Source organism: Cajanus cajan, chromosome 8 (assembly GCF_000230855.2).
Source record: "Cajanus cajan strain Asha chromosome 8, NIPB_CcT2T_4, whole genome shotgun sequence".
Lineage (NCBI taxonomy): Eukaryota > Viridiplantae > Streptophyta > Magnoliopsida > Fabales > Fabaceae > Cajanus > Cajanus cajan.
In genome coordinates, this window is record NC_138524.1 from 10,945,945 (window position 1) to 10,971,337 (window position 25,393).

Here is a 25,393-nt window from a genome sequence, read left to right on the forward strand (position 1 = left end):
GTGCTTAATAGTGTCAAAATGTCGACTTATCATTAATGAGAAGAGACAAAATAGTTTATGACCTAAAAATGGATAGATTCAAGTACATAAAAAAATAACATTTCTTAGAGTGTGTGTGGTGATTGTAAGAGCTCTCATGATTTTAAGATCAAATTTTTTTCATTTCTTCATCATTTTTGTTGTGTTCTATGTCTATGTGTAACTAAGTTCATTCTTATCGGGATTTGATGTAACCATACATATTATCATGTTCAAATTCCAAGTTATTAATTATAGTCATTATTCAATATTATTGCTCTATTCTTTGCTTAATGCTTGTTATGATTTGATCTCCCTTAACTTGATTTTGTGAATTTAAAGTGATTGAAAAAGACTTGTGAACCTTTAGACTAAAGTAGAACAACTAATGATGTTTACCTTTAGGAATAAAGTAAATGCTATTAGTCATTCATAAACTCTTATTCTTAAAGTTGAGTTTTTGGTCAAGTTATGCAAAGAATTAATAACTTAATAGAAAAGCCTAGACTATAGTTATTGTAAGGAATTAAGATTTGAGTATATTTGTGAATTAAATAATAATTTCTAAATTATAACTAGATTAAAACTTGTTTGTAAGCATGGGAAGATGATTTGATAAAGTTAAATTCCAATATATTTTATTATTATGTTAAAATTAGTTTTTGCATTCCAAGTGTTTTTAGAAATACCAAAAAGATTCATTATCACATTTATCTTTGTTTAAGCACTATAATTATTTTCACAATCAATCAAAATTTCCATTCCTAGTAACTTAGTATAATTAGTAATTTATGTCAAATATTATGTAAATCTCTTGAGAGATGATATTCACACTCATCATTGAACTATATGCACAAATTGATATACTTACCAAGAAAATAACAATATCCTTATTTACCAATAAAAAATGCGCACTATTCTCTCCTAATAAATACATTATATTATATTATATTATATTATATTATATTATATTATATTATATTATATTATATTATATTATATTATATTATATTATATTGTATTATATTATATACACGTGCGTATATTTAAAATTTTAGTTTCTATCATTTAATTTTAAAGATTAGTTCATTAAAAATATATTTTTATTTATACCATAATTATAGTGGAAAGTTGGGTAGTATGCACAAATTTTAAATCGAAACTTTTGATAGTGTCATTGTAATTCTTATAAAAATACATTCAAATATTACTTTTATAAAACATATTTTAAAATAATTAAAATTAAAAATAATCAATCAATATCAATATATCTAAACCAAACTTTCATTATTATAAGTGAACTTATAACAGCAGTAGGATATAATCAAATTTAATATATTTAATTATATTTAATAAAGAACTAATAAATTGCTCACACTAATAATATTTATGGTCAAGTTTATCATAGATAATAATGTAACACTTAATGCAATTAATGAAATATTTTATAAATATATAAATAATTTTTATTTGAATAATATTAAATATTTATTAAATTTAATAATTTAATAAAATTTATTAAATAGATGAATTTTCATTGGAATTTATGCATCAAAATATATTATTAAATAAAAATAGTTATTATAAAATTATACCCTTACATATATTAATATCGATAATGTACACTGTAGTATTTTAAAACCAAAAGATAATGCATGTTAGTACCACGCTTTTTATTATACGGACCACACTATATGCACCTTTAAGTTTATCCATAAATGAAAAAGTCTATCGCTTCAAACTAAATTAAATAGAACCAATAAGCTGGACTAGTAATAAATTGTTGAGATAATATATTTTAAATTTAAATTTTATTGTTATTAATTTAATTTTTATAGATTAAAAAATTAAATTGAATATACGCACCTTAATTAAATTTATTTATTTTTAGTTTGAATTATTGTTTGTTGACTTACTTTGTTTTGTTTTTGTTACTCAACTTAATTTGTTTTGCTAGAAGAGGTTTTTTTTTGTATTATTTTACTTCAAAAAATAATAAAAATCAAGAAAAAAGAGCGCCAAGAAATGGAATTAAAAAAAAATAGTAAGAATTGAATTTTAACGAGTTCTTAAAAAAATACAACCAGTTATTTTTCAAAATATATACTTTTTTTTTTTAAGAATGGAAGTTTCATTTGTTTTATATATGGGTTTGTTTAGGTATATGTATGTCTTATTGGATTCCTTCCTCTTTTCCTATAGAAATTATTAAGTAATCTTGAATTATATAATTTCTAACTAATCTCTATATGATAATATAATTATTATTTTCTTGAAAAACTTAAATACATATAGTAGTTGATTCGAATTATGGACACCTGGTTGTCGTGATCCTATAACGGTAATTAATGGTCAATTTCAAGTTCATAATATTAATTTTGTTTTGGTAAATTTTTAAATATTTTAACTGAATCTGAATTAATACTTATAAAAAAAAAGTTGTAAAGTCTTAAAATCTTTAATCAATATTTTAAATCATCATATTTTTCTTATAAATATAAAAAAATTACAATTACAGTAATAAGTGCGTAAACTTCAATCACCAGAACTAACCACCTAGTGGTTCATCATCATATATCATAATCATAAGATAAATCTGATTGATACAAAAGTGAATTAAACACTAATACTATTTAGCAAAAGAATAGTACTACTTTGCACAATGGTGTCCATGGAGATAATGACACAACTAAAGACCAAAATAGCCGCATAAAACAACTTATAAAAATCATTCACCAAGACAAACACATCTACACGATAACGATGACGTACACACCCTCAACAAGGACCAAACATTTCATATTTGTCTTGCATGGCAATTACAACACACAACCAGAAAACGTCATTCACATAACTATTCTTTCACGACAATAATGCATCCATCCATCGTCATGACTCATGACTCATTCATCGATCATCAACCTCTTTTTCTCTCTTCATAATATATTCCAAACTTTCCCTCACACAATGCAAGGAACACAAAAAACATGTCTAACACATCAGATTCCAATAAGATCACCCTAGTAGAAGAGTGTCGTGGCGTTCTTCACGTTTACAGCGACGGTTCCATAGTACGCTCTTCACGTCCAAGCTTCAACGTCCCCGTCAACGACGACGGCACCGTTTTCTGGAAAGATGTCGTTTTTGATCCTTCCCATGATCTTCAGCTTCGGCTCTATAAGCCAGCCGATTCAGCCGGCTCAAAACTTCCAATTTTCTTCTACTTTCACGGCGGCGGCTTCTGCATCGGCTCGCGCACTTGGCCTAACTGTCAAAACTATTGTTTTCGGCTTGCTTCTCAGCTCCAAGCCGTAGTCGTTGCCCCGGACTATCGGCTCGCTCCCGAGAATCGGCTCCCCACTGCAATTGAGGACGGCTTTGGAGCTCTAAAGTGGCTTCAAACTCAAGCCGTGAGTAATGAGCCGGACCCTTGGTTGAGCCACGTGGCTGATTTTAGCCGCATCTTCATTTCAGGTGACTCGGCTGGAGGAAACATAGCTCATCACTTGGCGGCTCGGCTTGGGTATGGCTCGCCTGAGCTGGCTCCTGTTCGAGTCAGGGGTTATGTTCTATTAGCTCCTTTTTTTGGTGGAACAATCCGAACCAGATCAGAAGTTGAAGGACCAAAAGATGCTTTTCTCAACTTAGAACTTATTGATAGGTTCGTAATTTAAATATGGTTAATTGTATTTTTTTTAACTAATGTTTACAATTTCTCAAATTTTATTGGTGTAGTATAAGCATATAAATGATGACACAATATATTGTGCTATTTCAGTAATCAACATATACATACATAATCAACTTGTCTTGGAAGCAGTGAATATGGCATGTTATGAATAAAAAGTGTCAAACATTTTGGTGTGCATATTTCAATTTTGTTTAGTTATTGTTTTGTTGCTAATTAGTGAAAGATGTCTGTGTGTTGTTACTAATTGAATAGGTTTTGGAGGCTTTCTATACCAGTTGGGGACACTACTGATCACCCTTTTGTGAATCCGTTTGGGCCAAATAGTGAGAGTCTCAAAGCAATTAATCTTGACCCAATTCTAGTGGTGGCTGGAGGAAGTGATCTGCTTAAAGATAGGGCAGAGGACTATGCAAGGAGGCTTAAGGAGTGGGATAAAGATGTAGAGTATGTAGAATTTGAAGGACAACAACATGGGTTCTTCACCATTGATCCCGATTCAGAACCATCCAACAAGTTGATGTTGATCATCAAACAATTCATAGAGAAGTGTTTGGGGAAAAATTGAAGGGCTTTAGACACTATTACAACTCCACATCAAGCATGTTTAGTGTAATACCTTTTACATTTACATTTTAGCTCCTACAACATTTTAGGTGCGAGTGATCATCACAGGGCAACTTAAAAATAACATTCTAAGCATCAAGTATGTATTGGCCATGTTAAACTCTAATTGTACTAAACGTTCCATTTTGAAGCTAATATATGTTGCAATTTCCCTAAACCTGCTGCTTCAAAGCATAAGCATTCCGACATAGTTGAAGTCCATGTTTTTTTATATTATAATGTCCCATTGCTTAAAAGTGAAAACTGGTGCCATAATTAGGAAAATTTATGTTGCGATTCATCACATTATAGCAGTGAAGGGAATCATATTACTACTTGTTAATACTCAATAGAGTGGTGACAACTTGATGTGGTTGAGGAGTGTCATACACATGCTAGTCAATAACTGAAGTAAATTCAATGACTTAACACTGAATCATTTGGTTGTTTTTCTTTCCAAATATTGTATGTGATGTAAGGGGTATTATTGTGTTATTCACACTGAATCATTTGGTTGTTAACACTAAATTCAATGACCTGTTTATATTGTATGTGATGTAAGGGGTATTATTGTGTGAATATAATTTAATGTTGCTATTACAATCTTCCATCTGAATTACATAAGACACTTCAAAGCTCAAGACTGGATAAGCAAGTAAAAATAATAATTGAGATTTAATGATACTTTTATTTTTTGATAGAGTAAAGAGTACAATGAAGAAAATAAAGAAACACGTTGGGAAGTTTGTGGGAAGTGTATGTAGGGGATCATCATAACCTTAATATTCAACCTGTTTGTGTAAGTTCAATGGGAGCACTTTTGGTAGGAAATATGTGTTATCAAGGACAATGGTCTTTGATAGGATGAGCATTGAGTATTGACTTCTGTATGTCACGTTTTACTTAAATAAAACTTTGTTTGCAATGAATTCTTTGGTTGAGTTTTGACTAATGTGATGCAACTACTCACCTCTCAATTTTTGAAAAGTTATTCCCTTAAAGATTTAAAGCTTGGAATTCTAAAATTTTGATATTGTATTGTTTCATGTGCCTACTCAATTGCTTTTAACATAATTTTCTATGAGAATTTTATATTGAGAAAAATTTTAATTTTATATTGACTAAAAATAAGCTAAACAAAAAATATATAAGTGGAGAATAATTTTTACTTTATAAACTAGTTTTGCATAATTGAGTTAGGTCCTAATCGATATTCTAAGATATATTTATGTATTGAGAAAATTTTATACTAGAAGTGAGAGAATATATTGAAAAAATATTAATATTTGTATTTTGAGCAAGTTTTCCTTGGTTGAAATCAAGCAAATGAAGAGTAAATATGTATTGTATTTCATAAAAAGATATTATTTTGGGTTGTGTCGATCTTTGAAAGTGTTTACTTCTGTAAATTGATTTTTGACGAAGTCAATTTGTTAGAATTTAGAAAGTATGAAATGAAGGGGGAAAAAAAGAGATTGCAATGGAGGAAAATAATTAAAAATGATCTATTTTTGGAATACATAAACTAATCCATTTAATTTGGTATTATGAGAGTGATTAGGATTGATTTGATTTGGTTCTTTCTTTTTTTGTGTGTAGGGATAAAATGAAAATTAATATTTTATGTAGTGACCATTTTTTATTTTATTTAATGCAACTATTTTATTTAAATAAAAATTAAAATTACATAATTATATGTTGGTTGATTTTACGGAATACAATTTGTGTAATGATTATACCGGTGGAAAAATAGAAGGAAAATAATTTTTTACTATCCAACACTGTAAAGAAATATTTGTTAGAAATGTTTTTATCCATAAACAAAATACAAAACCCATTCAAGAATTACAATTATCCTATATATATGCGTGTGATAAATATCCATAAAAAAAATTGAAAACAAGTCATAAGTGTAAGTTAAATATTACTTAACAGAGTTGCATCAATTAGCCCAATAAAATGCTACCTCCAAACATAACCATCCAATTTCATACTAAATATGATCATAAAAGTCCAGTACATGAAAAAAAAAGAATAAACTTGTGTAACAAGAAAACATCATATATATAAAAGAAGCAAAAGTTATCTATATCACCATAAATAACTCTCATCATATAAATTTCCCATAATATAACATATCATCTCAGTAACTCAACCTTAACTTATCAACAAAAATATACAATTCAATATCATAGTATATAACATCGTAACACAAGAAAACAACATATCATTTTTATGTGTCGTCGCATATTTCAACTTATGAGATCTCCAAAACAATACAAATGAGCATGTTAAGTGGTTTGACCTTACTAAACTAACAACACAATAAGATCTTTCTTTTATAGGTCAAAACAACTCGAGTTTGGCTTTCAAGCCTTAATCAACTCATAAATGGTTTCTCGGATGTCGTTATTCAAATTAGGAAAGTTGAGTATTACTACAAAGAATAAAACAACTTAAGAATGAGTTTACCACGATATTAGTATGCATCAACTAAGCCTATATGTATGTAATTAGTTAACCCATTGACTACCTCCAAATAATGTGCACATTTTCAACACTTAGTTAGATATTTTGACCTTCCACCTTATTCCTCGCTCATTGTCACTTCACAAAACAATATAGTTCACATTTTCCCCCATATTGTGTAAACTAAAAATTCAGAAGAGACAACTTTTAAAACAATTATCTGCTTTAAGAGTTAACTCTCTTTCTAAGGGGTTTTTATATTTGGATTCTCAGAGCATTACAACTCAAATATTGACAATGAGATCTTTCACCAAAGAAAACAACTCACTTTTCCTTGATTCTAAGTTTAACTCTCAACACATAAAACATGTCTAGGCATGGCAATCTAACCCGCCCCCGTGGGTACCCGCCCGAACCTGCCCCGATTTGGATGGGGAAAACTCGTGTTTATCGGGTTTGGATTCGGGTTTTCCCCGATTGATAAAATCGGGGCGGGGACGGGGACGAGGATGTTAATACCCACCCCGCCCCTGCCCCCCGCCCCCACCCCCGCCCCGCTTAATAATATAATTAAAAAATTATTTTTATATATATATAAACCAAAATTATAAATATTTATATGGAAAAATTTATATTATTTTACTTTTCTTTTATTTATTTTTTAAATTGTTCATATTTATTTAAAAGAAAAAAAAGAAGAAAAAAATAGGAGTGGGGGCGGGGAAACCCGAACCCCGCCGGAGGTGGGGATGGGGACCCAGATTTTATCCCCGGCGGGTATCGAGGGCGGGGCGGGGGCGGTTTAAATCTGCGGGGGCGGGGGCAGGGAACGTAAAACCCGCCCTCGCCCCGCCCCGCCCTGTTGCCATGCCTAAACATGTCTCATGCATTATCAACACAAACAACTCTTCCCTCATACAACACATAGTAACTCAACTCAACACTACACACAAGTACTTATTCTTCAGCATTGTAAGGAACAAAGAATCAACAACACACAACACCTTCACAATATAATCTACTTCAACTTATCACATTTAGTAAACAACGCAGAACATCAACATCTCTTCCAAAAATCAACTTAAGGAACACATCAACAAAAATAAAGGAATCTCGTTTAGCAAGTATTCTTGCTTAGTGAGACAAGCTTATTGTGGCTCTTTTTGCTAGGCAAACTCCAACTTATAGGGTAAGATTAATCCATTATGGTTCATCATGTTGGGTAGTCACTACTTGCTAAGTAGGTAGAACCCCTTATGGGTCCTCTCGCCAAGCGACTATAACTCGTTGAGTGAGTAAGACATTTTGTGGATCCTTTTGTTGATTGAGCTTTAGCTCATTGGACAAACTTTCATGAGAATCACTCACATATTCATTTTCTTGTTGGATGACACTCAAGCCATGGAACAAGAATACAAATTTGGACAAAATTTTCTTTAACTATGCATGCAAGCTAGGTGAGCATGCATTCTTGCTAAACAAGAATGCGAAGTTCCATGTAAAACTCACCTTCTCTTTAACAAATCATATAATACATAAACTATTACAAGTACATAATGCATACAAAAATCAACAAGGATCATGAATCTTTAGGTTCTGGCTTAACTCACCATGGAACCCCAACTGTTATAATTCTTACTAATTATTACTTCATTTAATAACTTTCAATTTAATATTTTTACAAAATCTATTATCAGGCTGAAACTCCCCTTTACTTAAATCATACATACAAAATATATATTAATGAGAAATTATATAAAAACTATGCATTAAAAAAATTAAACAATCAAAATTTTACGAGTGATAATATTAATTATAACACCTATTTGAGCAAACATTATTTATTAAAAATTTATTTTAATTTTAATTTTTAATAAAAATATATTTTTTAAAATAAGTTATACCATGATGATTAATATTTAACTTTGAAAATTTTATTTTATTTCTACGTTAAGAAAAGTTAATCATATTTTTAATATTTGACTCTTGGATGTTCTTTTCCGAATTCAATTCAATTCAATAAATAAATAAAGCGTTCCTTTCAAAAAAAGTTGAATTTTTTTATAAAATAATTTTAATAATATTAGAAGCTTTGCAGTGAGGGTCTTACACACAACAAACTCATTCAGGTGGTTCTGTTCTCCCGCCTCTACGCACAAATGGTAACTTAGGGTTCTTCTTTTCTCTTCCCTTCGCCTTTCAATAGCACTTACTTCGCGTTCGAGTATCTTCCTTCATGCTCTCAAATCCTTTACCTAACATTTTCATTTTCCCTTCGAACTACAGAGTGATATAAGGAAGTGGTTCATGAAATCGCATGACAAGGGGAACAATGCCGCTGCCTCCAAGTCTTCCAATCAACCCAAGCCTTCTTCGGATAAACCCCAGACCGAGAAAACGGTTAGTGTTGTTGTTGTTTATTTATTTATTTATTTTAGTCATTTACGTTCATAATTTATTTTCCTTTCAAATTTTTAAAAATGTTCCGGTGAGGTTAGTTTTTAGGTTTAATTTATGTGTTCAATGATTTAATGGAAAGCGAATGAAAATTGAAGAATGCGAGAATTTTGGTTATTGTATCCTATCGTTGATAGTTTGTTTACTGGTACAAGTAATGGATTAAACGAGTGGTTGGTCATTTGGCGTGGGTTTTGTTTATCAACCGAATACTGTCAATTTTTAATAATTTGGCCGAGTCATAATCAGTTAGGTTTTGGTTAAATGGTTCCCTTGATAGGCTTCATCAAGTGCTCTGCCATTAAAGTTACTAATTGTTAGGGCTAGTAGTATTTGAATGTATGAAAATTTGTTGAGTGGAAATGGGAAAAATGTTTTATACTCTTCTTTCTTTTAGGTGCCTGGAGGTCAGGAAAGTTCAGGGAGGAGGGTAACTAGCAAATATTTTAATGCGAACAAGCAAAAGGTGAAAGATGAGAAAGAAACGCAGGAGCTCCCTGCTAAAAGGAAGAATATGAAGGACAGTGAGGATATGCCGGAGCCAAAGAAAATTCATGAAGATGATGGAGATGACCCTGTCTTGCTCACTAAAAAAAAGAAGTTAGCCGCTGCCACTCCAACAAAAAAATTGAAGAGTGGATCAGGTAGGGGGATTCCCCAGAAATCTGTAGATTTGGAAGAAAGTGATGAAGATGATGACAAAGATGTCGTGTCTGCTGCTAAATCTGGTGGAAGGGGTGGTGGTGGAAGAGGAGCACCAGGGCGGTCAACTGGTGGGAGAGGTAGAGGGGGTGGTAGGGGTGGATTCATGAATTTTGGAGAAAGAAAAGATCCTCCACACAAAGGAGAAAAGGTTCAAATTTATCAAGAATCTGGATCTATTTTTTGTTTTTTGTTTTTTGCCAATGCATTGAAACTTCTTTTGTGTGTCAGGAAGTCCCTGAAGGTGCTCCAGACTGTTTAGCTGGCTTGACTTTTGTGATCAGTGGAACTCTGGACAGGTATATATTTATATATTTTATTTATATTTCACATTTTTTTCTTGATTCACACCTGAGTTCACAGTTTATTGCTTCCTCATCATTTACCCCCACCCAACCCTCACCCCATTTTTTTTTTTTGTTATTGTTTAGGTTCTCTTTCTACTTTTGAATGTTTACCTATTTGTCACATTTCACCAGTCTGAATCTTTATATTTTTTTTTTTACTTCTGCATTATTTCAGTTTGGAACGAGAAGAAGCAGAAGATTTGATTAAACGCCATGGTGGCCGTGTCACTGGATCAGTCAGCAAGAAAACGGTTAGATAAGGCTTTTTTAACACTGCAAATGAATTTACATAATCAGTGTGTGATCAACATCCTTTGTTTTGCAGAATTATTTGTTATGTGATGAAGATATTGGGGGGCGAAAGTCTGAAAAGGCCAAAGAGCTAGGGTTAGTATTGTTATATTTATACCGCTACAAAGTACTAGAACAGTTTCTACATTGTACTACCACTTATATTGCATGTTTCTCTTTCTTTATATAGAACTTCCTTCCTCACAGAGGATGGGTTGTTTGATATGATTCGTGCATCAAAACCTGCAAAAGCTCCTCCACAAGAAGACAAGAAACCTGTGAATAAGGCTGTTGCAGTAGCATCCCAGTCAAAAGTTTCTCCGAAATCACAAGTTAAGGGTAAGCCCTAATTAGTGTATGCTTGGTACTTCTATTAAATGGTTTTATATTGCTTGGTTCTGCTTTTTAACTATCCTTGTTTTTGGGTATTCATGAATTAGCAGCAGCCCTTAAAATTACTTTATTACACTTAAAGGGTATTCATTTTTTTATGTTCTGAGTTGCATTCCTTTATTAACAAATGCAGCCCCTATATCTTCACGTTCACCCTCTAAGCAAGCCAAGCCAAAGACTGCCACTACTGTTCATTCTTCTTTGATGTGGACAGTGAAACATCAGCCTAAAGATCCAAAGGATATCATAGGGAATCAGTCACTTGTATAATCACTATTCTTCATTACCATATTTTGATGGCTAAAATTTGTTCTTATATATACGTGAGTTTGAATAATCAATTTTCACTTTCTTAAATGTAATGGTATACAGGTTACACAGCTTCGTAATTGGTTGAAAACTTGGAATGAACAATTTTTGGACACTGGTAACAAAAAACAGGGAAAAAAGCAAAATGACTCTGGTTCCAAAAAAGCTGTCTTGTTAAGTGGAACCCCCGGTATAGGAAAAACAACATCAGCAAAGTTGGTCTGTCAGGAGCTTGGTTTCCAAGCCATAGAGGTGGCAATATTTCTTGCTAAATTTATATGTGGAAAAGGTATTGTACCATCTAATTTCCCTGATTTGTGTCCATTCATGTGTTGAAGGTAAATGCTAGTGATAGCCGTGGAAAAGCTGACAGCAAAATTGAAAAAGGAATTGGTGGAAGCAATTCAAATTCTATCAAGGATTGTATAACCAATGAGTCCCTTGGTGCTGATATGTACCGGTTGGTCTTTCTTTATCATCATATGTGATATGTAATTTGGGAGCCCATAATGCTCCTGGTTAAATCTCTATAATTGCAAATTTCAGGCCAAAGCATTCTAAATCTGTGCTCATTATGGATGAGGTTGATGGGATGTCAGCTGGTGATAGGGGTGGTGTTGCTGATCTTATTGACAGCATCAAGAAATCTAAAATTCCTATTATCTGCATTTGCAATGACCGGTATAGCCAGAAACTGAAAAGCCTTGTGAACTACTGTTTGCTTCTAAGTTATCGGAAGCCTACAAAGCAACAGGTCTTTCTGTGCTTATCACTAAAAATAATGTCATTTCTCTTTTACTTTAATTTAAAACCTTTATTTGTATTGTGTTCTTTTGTTGCTATCTTTTGAATGGAACCATAGGGGTTTGTTTATTTAACTTGTGAAAAATATTGGAGTTGACTTTGCCAATTACATGGAGAAATGGGTCTTGTAATGCTTGAACTTCTGGGAGATGGAAATTCCCTTTTCCTCAAGGCTATTACCTTACTTTTAACCTTGCAATAGTTCATGGTTCTTTCAAGACCATGTTATTTTTCTTTACTATGGATTATGGAACGAGGGCGTGCTTTATACACACTTTCAAAATATGTGCTTTCTTTTAATTGAATTTGCCTTGTTCTTGAATGACGTAACCTGTAAGCTCAAATATGAATATCCATCTCTATTTTTTGTAATATTGGTGTTCCATTCCATCCATGCACTTCAATGTGTGGCTTTCTTGAATTGAAAATGAATATTTTTTTCTTGCAAAGGATCTTGACATTGAAACAGTCTCCACTGATAGTCTTTAGTGATCTTATGTTTATAAATTTCTTTTAGTTTTTTGAGCTAAAATGATAATGAATTCAAATCACTATCTATTAAAATCATTTAATTGTTTCGGGGAGGGAAATGAGGATGGTTGGTTCAGTGTTTGTTAATTTTTTGTCATAATGATATCTTGCAGGTTATACTGCTTTATTTTCCCTTATCAGATGGGGTATATAATCTGAATAACAAATGATGTTTTAAATCATGAAGTTGGTTTTTTATTTCTGTTCAGTGACATTTGAGCCATCATATGAGGATCTAATTGGCTTTAGCTTTTATATACAGTCTGCATACCTTTGAATGCAAATCTGTCGTACAACATATAGCTTCAGTTTCTGAAGTCTGTTAATTTCCTTTGCATGTTAAATCAAATGTGTTGAGATGTGTGAGTTTTGAACTTAATATTTTATTTATGCCAGATGGCAAAAAAGTTGATGGATGTTGCGAAGGCTGAAGGGCTTCAAGTTAATGAGGTGATTTCTTGATAACTAAAGAAGTTCCATCTTTTTTTGTCCAGATTTTTAACTGTAATTAATTGTGTGTAGTTTGTACTTTACGGGTGCAAAATTACTTTGAATCATTTATATCTGTCTGTTACAAAATTGTAAAAAAAAAACCCATATCAACTAACCTATTTTCTTGAATCATACACCATATTTGTTTCAGATTGCACTTGAGGAACTAGCAGAAAGATGTAATGGGGATATGCGAATGGCACTAAACCAGCTACAGTATATGAGTCTCTCCATGTCAGTTATCAACTATGATGATATTAGGCAGCGTTTTCTTACCAATGCGAAGGATGAAGACATTTCACCATTCACTGCTGTTGATAAGTATAATATTTATATCATCTCTGCACTAACCTTGTTTAACTGTTATATACTGTTAATTCTAAATTTCAAATTGCTTGATTAGCTCACATTGTTGTTAGTTGTATCTTTATTCTTAAAATGTTGTTGCTTACTTGACTCTTGGTGATCTGTTTAGTGTTATTGCATAGCTTTGGTATTTAGAACTGAAACCTAATGTGATTATAATTGAATATTGGATGCTTCCATTCATTGCATTGCAATTCCAATGAGCTTCCGTAAAGGACTAGAATAATATTTTGTTTTCCCTGAAATAGGCTTGGTATCAAATATTAACAAATCATAGCTAGATTTTTCTGATAATTTTTGTACATGACCATGCAAAGGAAATACATAACTAATTGAAAGCAGTATGGACTTTCAGTTAGTGCTTTGAGGGGTTAAGAAAAAATCTGTTTAGAATGAGAACTGAATTGATATGGTCTCTGGAAACAAAATTGTATTTATTCTATAAAAATCACTCTTTATAAAGTGTGGTTCTCTTAACTATCTTTTTTGTTCGAGTCAACAGTTGCCAATTTGAGGATCCCAACTTCCATTTCAACTGTGTTTTATAACTGATACTTGTCGAGTTATTTTTCACTTCTTTGCTATGTGATACAAGTGCGAATTTGATGGCATTTATAAGGTTTATAAGCTGTAGATCTGTGAATTTGTTGTCCTTTCATCAGCGATTCAGTGGGGCTCTTCATGGCTATGAGTTCATCCTTTGAAATCATAGCATTAACAGTCTGGATGTTTATGTGACTGAATACAATTCATGATAACTTCTCTTATCTTGTAGGCTTTTTGGTTTTAATGCTGGGAAGTTGAAAATGGATGAGAGGATAAATCTTAGCATGAGTGATCCTGATCTTGTTCCTCTTCTTGTTCAGGTTCTTTAATTTTTATTTATTTTTTTCAATTTAGCTTGTATGGAACTGTTATCTTTGACGGCCAATAGCATGATGAAATTGGTGCTTAATGGTTTGGACTTTGGTTGCCACTTCTTGCATGAACTTCATTCAACTTTGATTGATCAAATTTGACTTCACACATTTTTATTAAGTTAGCCTTATATATATTTGTATTAACCACGTATTGGTTAACAAAAATCACAGTATGACTGATTAACCCCAATTTTGGTTAAAACTGAAATGATATTAAGTATCAATATCATATTTGACATACCAATTATATGTTTAGAATTGACTATTCTTGCAATGTCTTCTTATTCTTGAACTTGCTTCAAAGGAAAGTTTTCTCAAATTTTATTTGTGACTGCATGTTTGTTAATGTAATCAAGTTTTGGGAATAGTGAGATATGTTCACTTTGTGGAATTATCTGGAAGTTGAAAATAGCCTTTGTTGATTTCATTTTAGGTAGTAATTTACTTTTACTGTCTGATATCACTATGTTTCAAAAATTCCTCATACAACTATTTTTTATGGCATTATGTATTGCAGGAAAATTATATTAATTACAGACCAAGCATGGCTGGTAAGGATGACAGTGGCATAAAACGCATGAACATGATTGCCCGTGCAGCTGAGTCTATTGCTGATGCAGATATAGTGAATGTACAGATTCGCAGATATCGACAGTGGCAGCTCTCTCAAACTAGTTCTGTTGCATCATGCATAATTCCGTACGGAGCCTTGTCACCACCTTGGAAAATAAAATATTTCGTTTCGTGATTTTGCTCCATCAAGTTGCTCATCCTTTCTCATTTTCATGTGTCTTTCTTTCAGTGCTTCTTTGTTGCACGGGCAAAGGGAAATACTTGAACAGGTAAAAATAGTTCGTCTTTTGCAGGCTATTGCAATATGTCCCGTCCACCCTTACTCTTCCATCAGCCTCTTTATTTTGGGCTCAGGGGACTAGCGTAGTTATCAATGGCATGTTTTTCCAGTGGCATGTGGCAGAGCAGCCATTAGCTGCCATGGTCCATGGATAGTGGTGAATTTTTATTCACGGTTGTCAGCTGTTTTTATGGCCCAAAAATATGGGTTTTGTTTAAAGAAAAAATCTATAATCCCATGTTTTCCCTTAAAACTGTAATGTTTTGAGGGTTTTTTAGGGGTGAAGTTGACCCCCACCCTCTATAAGGCTAGAAGACCCTAAATCTTAGCGACCAGAGCAGCAGAGTTGCCCATCTCCAGCGACACCCAACAGTGTTCACTCTCCTCTCTATTTTGCAGTTCTACATCTGATTAGGGCTTTTATTGAGTGTTCCTTACAACCTGCTCGGCTCTTGTTGAGCATCTATAGTATATCTTGTAAATAAATTATATGATCTGTATAAAAGAAATATCAGAATAGTGGCCATCCCACTATTAATAGTGTTTTTTGAGTTCGCCATGACGCATCAATATACAAGATTGGAGACTAAGGATACAAGAGAATGTTTTGCATAACATAATTCTTAGAATTGTGTGTTTTATATGTCTTTATATTTAATCTCATAGCCAGTGAATTAGTATAAGTAGGCGGTAGGCCAGACTTTTTGACTTAGTTTCATTGCATTCCCTGATTTAGATTAGATATAAAATCAGTAGGAATATCTCCACCTAAAGTGTCATGGATGATTTTATATCATAAACAGTAGTTATGCATGGTGGGCTTTTGTGGGTTGTCTTTGTTTCTACCGGTCTTTTGTTGAACTCATCTGATTTTGCTTTTTTGTATCATAACTTGCATTATATCTTCAGGGAGAAAGAAACTTTAACCGGTTTGGGGGGTGGCTGGGGAAGAACTCGACAATGGGCAAAAACTTCAGGCTTTTGGATGATCTGCACGTTCACATTCTTGCTTCTCGTGGATCTAGTTCAGGAAGGTAAATATGAATTCAGTATTTTACCTTCAGTTTGCATCTTTTCTCATGCATCTTTCGTCTGGTTACTTACTGAATGCTTCTATTGATACTTGCAAATTATTTGTAAACCTCGATGATTTTGGATAGAAATCAAGTGCAGCTCAAACCCTCTTAAATTGTCTGTAAATATGTTCTTGATTTTCTTGTGTTGAGTTTAATGTCAATCTTAGTTTGTGCGCTTCCATTTTATGTATACTCCGAATCTGGGATATAATTAGGTCTAGTATAGTAGTATGTATGTGCTTATCAATTAGGTTTTAGAAGTTAAATGTCCAGTAGACTTTTGGAAAAAGCCACATCTCCATTACAACAAATGTCTAGTAGACTCGTTACAATCATGCTTATTAAATGGTTGCAGGGATACCATTCGCATGGAATACCTTACTCTTCTTCTTCAACAATTGACAGAACCCCTGCGATCCCTGCCTAAGGTTGGAAGTACATGTATTACTTTAGTTCTAAACATTCAGAATGTTTTAAGCTGAAATGCTGAACTCAATTTGAATCTCATTGCCCTTTTTGGAATTGATCAGGCTGAAGCTGTTCAGCAAGTTGTGGAATTTATGGATAAATACTCTATCAGTCAGGAAGATTTTGATACCATAGTGGAGTTATCAAAATTCAAGGTTCCTTAACTATTTTTGATGTTGTGTTTACTTCAAAACGCTGTCAACCTCGGGTTAATTTTTTGTATTATATGAATCAGGGTCATCCTAATCCACTAGATGGCATACAGCCTGCTGTTAAGTCAGCATTGACAAAAGCATACAAAGAGCAAGGAAAATCTCGGGTGGTTCGAGTTGCAGATCTAATCTCTCTTCCTGGAGTAAAGAAGGCCCCTAAAAAGCGGATTGCTGCTATTCTTGAACCGGCTGATGATGCAGTGGAAAAAGGTGAAGGTAACGCCTTAGATGAAAGTGAAGAAGAGAGCTCTGATACAGAAGAGTTGGGTAAGTTATAGGTTTTTTCTTTTTATTATTATATTTTTTTTATATTAATTGATAGCCTTTACAATTTAACTTTTGTGATGCATTAGAAGGCACCACCAAGGCCGAGAAGCTGCAATCAGAACTTAAAAGCTTGAATTCAAAGGGTAGGTGGTCATAATATGCCATTGGCATGTTTATTTATTGGACTTTTAGGTGATTTATCTTTAAATATATATAATATATATTTGAGCGTCCATGATTTATCTTTATATTTGTGCATGCATGTAGCCACGCAAGTAGAATTGGAACTAAAGGGAACGGGAAATTCAGGTTCCAAGAAAACATCCGGTGGTAGAGGTAAAGGTGCTTCTGCATCTGGGCAGAAGGTTGCCCCAGCTCCTAAGACAACAAAAAGAAAAAGGTGAAGAAATATTAAACAATGTGCTTTTCTCTGGAGCCACTATTTGGAGGAATTGTATAGAACAGAACCCTGCATTTTATGCAATTGATGTTCGGTCATCAGGGTTGACTTTTAGTAAATTTTCCTAGGACATGAATTACTTGTGGTGGCCCTGTCTTTTGAATGTAGATAAATGATGTCTACGTTAAAATTTTTTACTTGGCATGCTAAATTATGAAGAATCCCTCAATTGAGTTGTTACTCTTTTATTACCTGATTTAGCAAAGGGGATGAAAAAGGGGGAAATTGAATGATTTACAATTTGACTCCTTTGAGGAAAATTTTGTTTTAGGAAAAATGAATCTTTTGCGAAAGCAAAACCTTATCACATTTTTGGAGAATAAAAGTCATTAACATAATTACTCTCCCTAACTAAAGGGAAGGCCCCCTAACACCTTCCCAAGATTCGCATGTTCCAAATTCAGGTACATTATCGATTAAAATATATATGCAAATCGTTGATATAAATAACCGACGAAATTATCATATACATGATTCGATTTGTTTATATTTTTATAAATGTCTTGTCAGATCAATCATCAACTATTAACGTTTCCAAATCTTATGGCCATGCCTAGCTCTAGTTAAGTGGTTGTTGTCGACTCAACAAAAAACACCAATTGCTCCTCCACACGAGTGAGCAATAATAATAATAATAATAATAATAATTATTATTATTATTATCCGCAAATTGTAAATGGTTTATGGTGGCATTCCACTGAAGATTCAATGAACTATTCACTTTTTCCCCTTAGTATATATTAATCGCACATCATATATATTTTCTTAATATTCGTCTAATAAATTAAAAACAGAACTATAAAAAGACAAATGATATTATATGGAATGTCTATACTAAAATTATTTTAAAATTTGTGGCCATTTTTTATTTTATTTTTATTTTTATTTTATTTGTAGTGTTAGGATCACGAACAATAATCCACATGATATAATGGGGGTACTTAAATTTATGAATTGTGAGCTTAGTCATTAGATTTTCATTTTTTCTTATCCAAGATTATACCTATCTCCGTTACACCTTTTATTTTATTATTTTAAAAAATATGCCCACGGCTTCTTTTTTTCAATATTGAGTGTTTGTGTAATAATATTTAAATTTAGGGGAAAGTACGTCTATTAATCAAGAATGGTAGAAGTATTCGAGGGAGATGAATGCAATTATTTCTAATATTATTAGAATTTGAACATGCTATATAATGACTAACCGCCGAATTTATAGCTTTGTTGTTGAGGTTGTATGATTGGACATAATTTTTGTGTGAGAAAATTATAAGAAAAAAGGGGGAGAAATTATGATGTTAAGCTGATGGGTGTATCAATTTAGCCCTGAACTCTGAAGTGACATCAAAGTCATTCTATGCGCAAATTGCATGATTGAAAAGTAAAAATGATGTCCTTTTCTATTATTAAAATACTAAATTGATGTTCATTATTATATATGATTGAGGCACTGAATTATGCTATGCTTTCTATTATTAAAGGACTAAATATCATTTTTTTTTATCAGAGAAGTAATGTGATTGATATCATTTATCTTCCGATAATCCAATTAATATTAACAGTCACCAAAATGGAATGGTAGTTTATCCTAAAACGATTCATCTCTATTCATTTAATATACTGAAAATTTCAGTAGAATTAGCCCCTGAAAAGTTCATCTTTCTTCACTTAATTTGTTTAATATTTTCGACAACATATAATGCAGTATAGAGGTTTTACACTGTATCATGAATCATGATTCATATGATTGGTGTTGTGAAAATACTAAATACATTTATGCACACTGTTAGTGTATGTTCGTTCACCTAGACACCTACTCTATGTAAATACTTAACACTACTCCGGAAAAACTCCAACTTTTACATTATCGGTTTGGTCACGTTGTTTCCTCTTTTCGCGGGTTCACAGTTTGGGAGGCTAAGTTTATGGTTAATACAATGGGAAAAGAAGAATGAACGTCTATATGGATCATTTTCTACCAGTTCTTCAAAATTAATAAAATTGTTCAGTGTTGCCAACCAATGTGTTTAAGAATCATTACTAGTACTACATTGCCGTGATGTAAGAACAAACCCTGACGTAGTATTTACTATCATTATGGTGTTCACTTTTCAGTGTTTTACTCATGGATAGGAGTTGATTTAGTGATAGAGAATTTTAGACAATAAGCACGGAATTTTCAAACTATTCCACGTCATTGACGGGACCTTACTAACCATAATGATAATAACTTATCACCTATAATGACGAGAACAAGAAATAAAATAAACTTCAGACTGAATTGATATCGGTAATCAAGTGGTACTTATTGTATACTAAACCACAAATATTTTGCTTCATATAAAGTTCATTTATGCAGGCTTGAAACATGTCCAATATTATTTTCTTAGTGGTTATTTATGACCCAAACTCAAATTCAACCAAAAAATAGTGAATAGAATAGTACCAACACTTACCCCTCACCCAATGGTGGTTGGCATTAACTTGTAATGTCAGGAGTCGAAAAATTGCAAATTAAATGAAGACTTAACCTAATAAAAACACAATAACCCCCCTTTTTAATAGTGAAAGATATATTCAATTCACATTGCAGGAATCACTGTGAACCGTTGATTTATATCAGAGTCAGAAAAGGATATTTTAGAGACATAGTTTAAGAATTAAATACTCACATACATAGTTTAAAAAAATTGCATACATCTCTTAATACCCATAACAATACTCCTTTCTTAAAAACATGACTATAAACTAAAGCAAAAAATATCATATTTTTTTGTTTTATTCTAACAAAATTATAATTTTTCCTTGCAGATTATGAGTTGTAAATACAATTAACGAGAATGGAGGGAGAAGGATGAAGAGAGAGGTGAGTATGGAGTCATAAAATGTCATTTTACAGAAAAGAATCATTTTATTGATTATTACTGTATTGCCATTTGCATATTTTGCGTAATACTACTAGTTACTGAATCGGGCACAGATTTCCCTGCCATCTTATTACATAGAACCTTCTCATCCCACCACCAACACAACCTCCTAATGATTTTTAGCAGCAGTACTAATTGAATCTAAATAGCATATATAATAATAATAATAATATATGCACTATATATTGTTTTAGACGACTTGAGAAGCTTTTGTTCTCTAGTCTAAGACCCAAATCCACAAGGAGAAAATCGAGAAGGAGAAAGAAAAAGAGCATCACAAAAACGTGGGAAAACCAAACCCATAGCAGCAGCTTCTATTAACCATTCAAGTAACCTGGCCTTCATATTCCGTTGACTTTTTACATCTTTGGAATTTCCTGTGCAGCTGCATCAAGGCATGTGCAATCAGTGTAAGTAAATAGAAAATGTATTAACTAAGGTCAACTTAATGGCAATTAGGAAAATAATATGGCTAGAGAATGTATTAACTAACCCCAACACCCTCTAACCAAAAATATTGAGAATAACACAACAAGAAGCTTCATATGCCCTAGAATAATACTGTTTATTTTTTATATTTTATATTTTGGCATTTGATATTCAAGCTCACATGGTAGAGAAGGAACACCCACTTGAGGCCAAGTGGATGACCATAACCGGGTCAAAGGCATGATGGGAATGTACTGTGCTTGAACTTTGAAAAGATTTTTTAAATGAAATTGTGCTTTGAACATCCAATTTCACCAAGTAGAGTGCATTATCAGTAACGGTAAACATAAATGGAACTATGTGAGAACATGAAGAAAAACAGATGAAAGATGTCATGCAGGATGAAGGGAGAAAGTCTTCATAATTAATGGTTTATTAAAGTTAACAAGATCCCATTTATAAGCTAGTTATCACGGAACATCAGATATGAAGTTAGAATCTCACTATTTTCGTTCATAACGAGTCTTGACAAGAGCTCTTTATTGACAAGAGGTGAATCTAGAATTCTGTCCAAAGGTTCCAAGCATCCAACATGCTGTTTCCAACAATTTTCCTGTCATTCCATTCAAAACTTTAGCTTTAAAACAAACTATTTAAACTGATATTTATTTAAGCAATTATAATGTATCACTGAAATATGAGAAAAACCAAGCAGTTCTTAGACAATCAATTTATATAGATTAGCATGTCGAAAGAGATACCAAAGAAATCAACAAAACGTCATTTAACAAGTCAACCATAGACTTCTATATTACAAGGTTGGAGTTGGAGATAACCAAGATTAAGCTCACAGACATGAAACGAACATAAAATTCATTCCAGCTGGAAAACTTTGTCTTTTACATCATTCATCACTTTCATCTTCTCTCTCTTTCCTTCTTTTCTTTTTCTCCAGATATCATTACTTTCCATCTAGTTCCCACTTCCCATAATCTCGTGCAAGCATGCACAAAGTAGGAATTTCTAAAGTATTTAACAACTTTGTGAGAAATGGTGAACCCTCAAATAAGCAAAAGGTTATAACTAGAAAACGATAGATAATGAAATATGATTGGTAGTTACTGAGTCCTCTAAAGTGAATTTACTTTAAAGGAGTAATCTCATTCCCAGTTGTTGATTAGAAAATTAATAGTTAATATTATACATGTATTGCAATATTAATCATTGATTTTCTCATCAAAAGTGTGATTATTTATATGTATAGACATGGGACAATAAAATATTGTCAAAATTTGAAGCCGTGCTACTTAAAGGTCCAATCCAATTAAATAAGATTCAGGAAGTTTCCCACTCCAATTTTCTTGTTTATAGCAGCTATAAGAACCCTCTGTCCATAACTTTTTTTCAAAAGTTTCTTTCCACCTTTCAGAAGCTTGATCTAACAAGTAATTCGATACATTGAGTGGTGTCACTGCCACTTTATAAAGCTTTTAAACTAGTTTCTTAAAACATAAGAATCCTATTTTCCACATCAATATTCTCAGTATTTTTATTTTGGTTGGTTAAGACCTCATATATGACAATCAAGCATGAATTAGATAAGATCACTTTAGGTAAAAAATCTCTCCTCCAAGCATTTAATATAATTTCATATCCAAATCTCGAATTCAAAACCTATTAATCTCGTACCAATTATTTAATTCATACAGTCGTCTCACTATTTTCCAGTATAATGATCTAACCTAATGAACATACAGAAACCAGAACAAAACAACATAACACTCCTTCAACCTTAACAACTCAAGTCCTACTTTAAATTCTGACATAATATTCCAAACGCCCTACTCAAGAAACTACCTCGAGTATATCATTCTCTCATTCCCCTAAGAAGCAAAGTTCCATCAATCACTTACAACTCTTCTAATTACAATTTCAACCCCCGTCCCCAACAACACGCAATAATGCTCAAATCAACACCACTAAAACAAAATGACAACCTTAACCAAAAACCAAACAAGTCTAGCCACATAATAATAAAGCAAACGCAAAGAAAATAAATAAATAAATAAATAAACAAATTAAACACACGTCATCCTCACCTTTCCCTATCTTGACTTAAAAAACACCCAAATAATTAACAAACACCACCAACAAAAAAAAAAGAAAGAAAGAAAAAAGTGAAAAAAAGTGAAAGCATTAAGCAACGCACCTCTTCTCTGCTTAACGACGACTTTAGCGGGCTGGGCCCGGGTCGCGGGCCCAACCTCGTCCTCCTGCGGCGGAAACAGAACGCCGTCAATTCCCTGAACGGAGATTCGTCCATCAGTGTAAATATCCGGGTCGAACAAATAAGCCGACCCGTCCCCGTGGCCGAACTTAACGGAGCCGTCAGCCTCCTGCGCCGTTACCTTATGAGGCAAACGTAACGTGTCGTAACGGACCTTCCCGAACCGTCTAACGGCGTTATACATGCTCTCTTCGGTCTGATACTCAGGAATCAAGTGATAGTACATAATCTGTTCGGGCGAACCCGGTTCACTCAACTGGTCCGTCGTTAACTTCGCCATGGCCTCGTCGTTAGGAGCCAGCACCGTCAAAACGTAACCCTCCGAAACCAACCGTCCCATCTCCGTAGCCAGCGACGTTAGGTTCACCAGAATATCCGCCATTTCGTTGTAACCACCATAATGGAGGAGCGTTTGGATGAAATCCTTCACCTGCCTCTCGCCGTTGAAGTGGTGCCGGGGGCCGCCGGGTCCCGGCGCCGGCGCCGGCGCAAGTGAAGGCCCCGGCGCCATCGCGTCGTAGATCGGAAGGGCCGGGGGAGAGCCAGGCTTCTGCGGCGACGCCGGTTTTTTTAACCGGTGCGTCCGCGGGTCGACCTCCGGGGCGGGTTCTGGTTTCACGGCGGCGATGGAGGTGAGGCTCCGGCGGCGGTTGAAGGCGTCTTGGACGGACCGCGGGATGAGGAGGGAGTCGATGCCGTGGATAACTCCGTCGGGTCGGGTCACAGAACCCGGGTGGGTGACCCGGGAGGAGTCAACAATCCAATGAGAGATATTGTGTTTGTTATTTGGAGCTTGAAGAGTGAGGTGGTGGTTTGGAGCTAGGGTTTTAATTCGGGTCGGGTTTGACCCGGGTTGGATGATCCGTGAGGGAACGATGTGGGACATGAGGAGGGTTTGGAGGGAGGGGAGGTTGCGGGGTTCCAAGAGGAAACGCTTGAAATCGGCGTCGAGATTGCGTTCTAGGGCTTCGTTTCTTGGTGCGAAGATTGTGATGTTGTGCTTCATTACCGTGTTTTCGAGCGTTTGGAGGAGCATGGCTTTTTCGACTAACTCTGCTACCTCGGTGTAATGCGAGTCCAACAAGGCCACGAGGATTGAGTTAGAGTTTATTTGGCCCTGTGGCAGAGAGAATGTGAGGGTTGGGAGGAGGAAGAGGAGGAGAAAGGTAACGCCATAGATTCTGCGATCCATGGCTGTTGCGGTGTTGGTTCAGACAGAACAGAGAGAGAGAGAGAGAGAGAGAGAGAGAGAGAGAAAAGAGTGAGAGACACTTGTACATGTGTTTATGTTATGTTGTGTCTGTGACTTCTTATGTGTTAGTAGTGAGTGGGGAGTTAACTGTGGGTAAATCCAAGGGTGTCGGTTGCTTTGTGAAAATTTGTTCGCTTACGTGGAGGCTTTTCATTGGGTGTGGGCGAAGGAACAGTGAGAAACCCCAACTGCTACCTGGCACGTTAATTAATGAAAGATTGATAAACTAAACCCACTTTCATTATTGTCAATTATTATTTTACTGTCACTGCATTTACTTTTCACCTTCTGCATGAGTTGTAGAATCAAGACCTTTTATTCCTACTTTGATAGTGAGAATTAATTAGTTATTAGATGTGCTGCTATTTCGCAATTAGCACGCAGAGAATAAGTTAATATGAATTATGGATCAGGATTTAGGTCTATTGACTATACCATGGAATAGATGCAGCGAAGCAAAATAAACGAGATATTACAGTCTTGTGAGTTAAGAGTGGTGGTTCCCACTTGGCCTAGGGTTCGTTCCACATGTGCTAATTTTGTTCAGGTTTTAGCTGAGCTGTTTCTGTCCTCTAGAGACTATATACATTCCGAGAAATAAAAATGCTAATAAAACTCTAGAGAAAATACATTTGGAATTAAGAATGCAAAACATTTTTGCTGAAAATGCTTCGACAGACTTTTGTACATGTGGGGGTTCATCTTATTTTTTTGTAGGGATAAATTGGAAGGGACATAAAAGAAGAGAAAAATAACAATAATTGGAATT

At 33.8% G+C, this 25,393-nt stretch overlaps 3 protein-coding genes across 4 annotated transcripts; 2 read left to right on the forward strand and 1 right to left on the reverse strand.

Moving 5' to 3' along the window:
* The first annotated feature begins 2,831 nt into the window (after window positions 1–2,831).
* On the forward strand, window positions 2,832–4,368 carry LOC109788511 (strigolactones hydrolase CXE15). The gene is made up of 2 exons (XM_020347254.3): window positions 2,832–3,679; window positions 3,962–4,368. Exons 1-2 carry the CDS (start codon window positions 3,006–3,008, stop codon window positions 4,272–4,274), a joined length of 987 nt encoding a protein of 328 aa, XP_020202843.1. The 5' UTR covers window positions 2,832–3,005; the 3' UTR covers window positions 4,275–4,368.
* Window positions 4,369–8,851: 4,483 nt separating this feature from the next.
* On the forward strand, window positions 8,852–17,920 carry RFC1 (replication factor C1). Of its 2 annotated transcripts, none has more exons than XM_020378605.3 (22): window positions 8,852–8,943; window positions 9,068–9,181; window positions 9,636–10,091; window positions 10,172–10,239; window positions 10,463–10,538; window positions 10,613–10,674; window positions 10,769–10,917; window positions 11,105–11,235; window positions 11,344–11,532; window positions 11,619–11,740; window positions 11,827–12,034; window positions 13,012–13,065; window positions 13,259–13,428; window positions 14,249–14,339; window positions 14,911–15,092; window positions 15,196–15,235; window positions 16,156–16,280; window positions 16,678–16,750; window positions 16,853–16,945; window positions 17,026–17,269; window positions 17,359–17,412; window positions 17,537–17,920. In XM_020378605.3, the coding sequence occupies exons 1-22, from the start codon at window positions 8,941–8,943 to the stop codon at window positions 17,671–17,673; spliced, it is 2,841 nt and encodes a 946-aa protein (XP_020234194.2). In that variant the 5' UTR covers window positions 8,852–8,940; the 3' UTR covers window positions 17,674–17,920. The 2 variants fall into 2 exon arrangements, with proteins under 2 accessions (XP_020234194.2, XP_020234193.2); XM_020378604.3 differs by having other exon boundaries at window positions 8,853–8,943; window positions 17,356–17,412.
* A 2,695-nt stretch (window positions 17,921–20,615) lies between these two features.
* LOC109814242 (fasciclin-like arabinogalactan protein 15) lies at window positions 20,616–24,768 on the reverse strand. The gene is made up of 3 exons (XM_020378615.3): window positions 23,295–24,768; window positions 21,590–21,698; window positions 20,616–21,041 (listed from the first exon to the last, which is right to left on the reverse strand). The coding sequence occupies exons 1-2, from the start codon at window positions 24,562–24,564 to the stop codon at window positions 21,625–21,627; spliced, it is 1,344 nt and encodes a 447-aa protein (XP_020234204.2). The 5' UTR covers window positions 24,565–24,768; the 3' UTR covers window positions 20,616–21,041; window positions 21,590–21,624.
* Between the last annotated feature and the right edge of the window lie 625 nt (window positions 24,769–25,393).

Bases quoted from the DNA above. Each gene is read 5' to 3' on its own strand.
- LOC109788511 (XM_020347254.3), top strand. From the start codon at position 3,006: ATGTCTAACACATCAGATTCCAATAAGATCACCCTAGTAGAAGAGTGT. The intron at 3,680-3,961 runs GTTCGTAATTTA...CTAATTGAATAG, and splicing joins AACTTAGAACTTATTGATAG to GTTTTGGAGGCTTTCTATAC.
- RFC1 (XM_020378604.3), top strand. The intron at 11,533-11,618 runs GTGGCAATATTT...CATGTGTTGAAG, and splicing joins TTGGTTTCCAAGCCATAGAG to GTAAATGCTAGTGATAGCCG. The intron at 16,751-16,852 runs GTTGGAAGTACA...GGAATTGATCAG, and splicing joins CCCTGCGATCCCTGCCTAAG to GCTGAAGCTGTTCAGCAAGT.
- LOC109814242 (XM_020378615.3), bottom strand. From the start codon at position 24,564: ATGGATCGCAGAATCTATGGCGTTACCTTTCTCCTCCTCTTCCTCCTC. The intron at 21,699-23,294 runs GTGCGTTGCTTA...ATGGAATGACAG, and splicing joins CGTCGTTAAGCAGAGAAGAG to GAAAATTGTTGGAAACAGCA.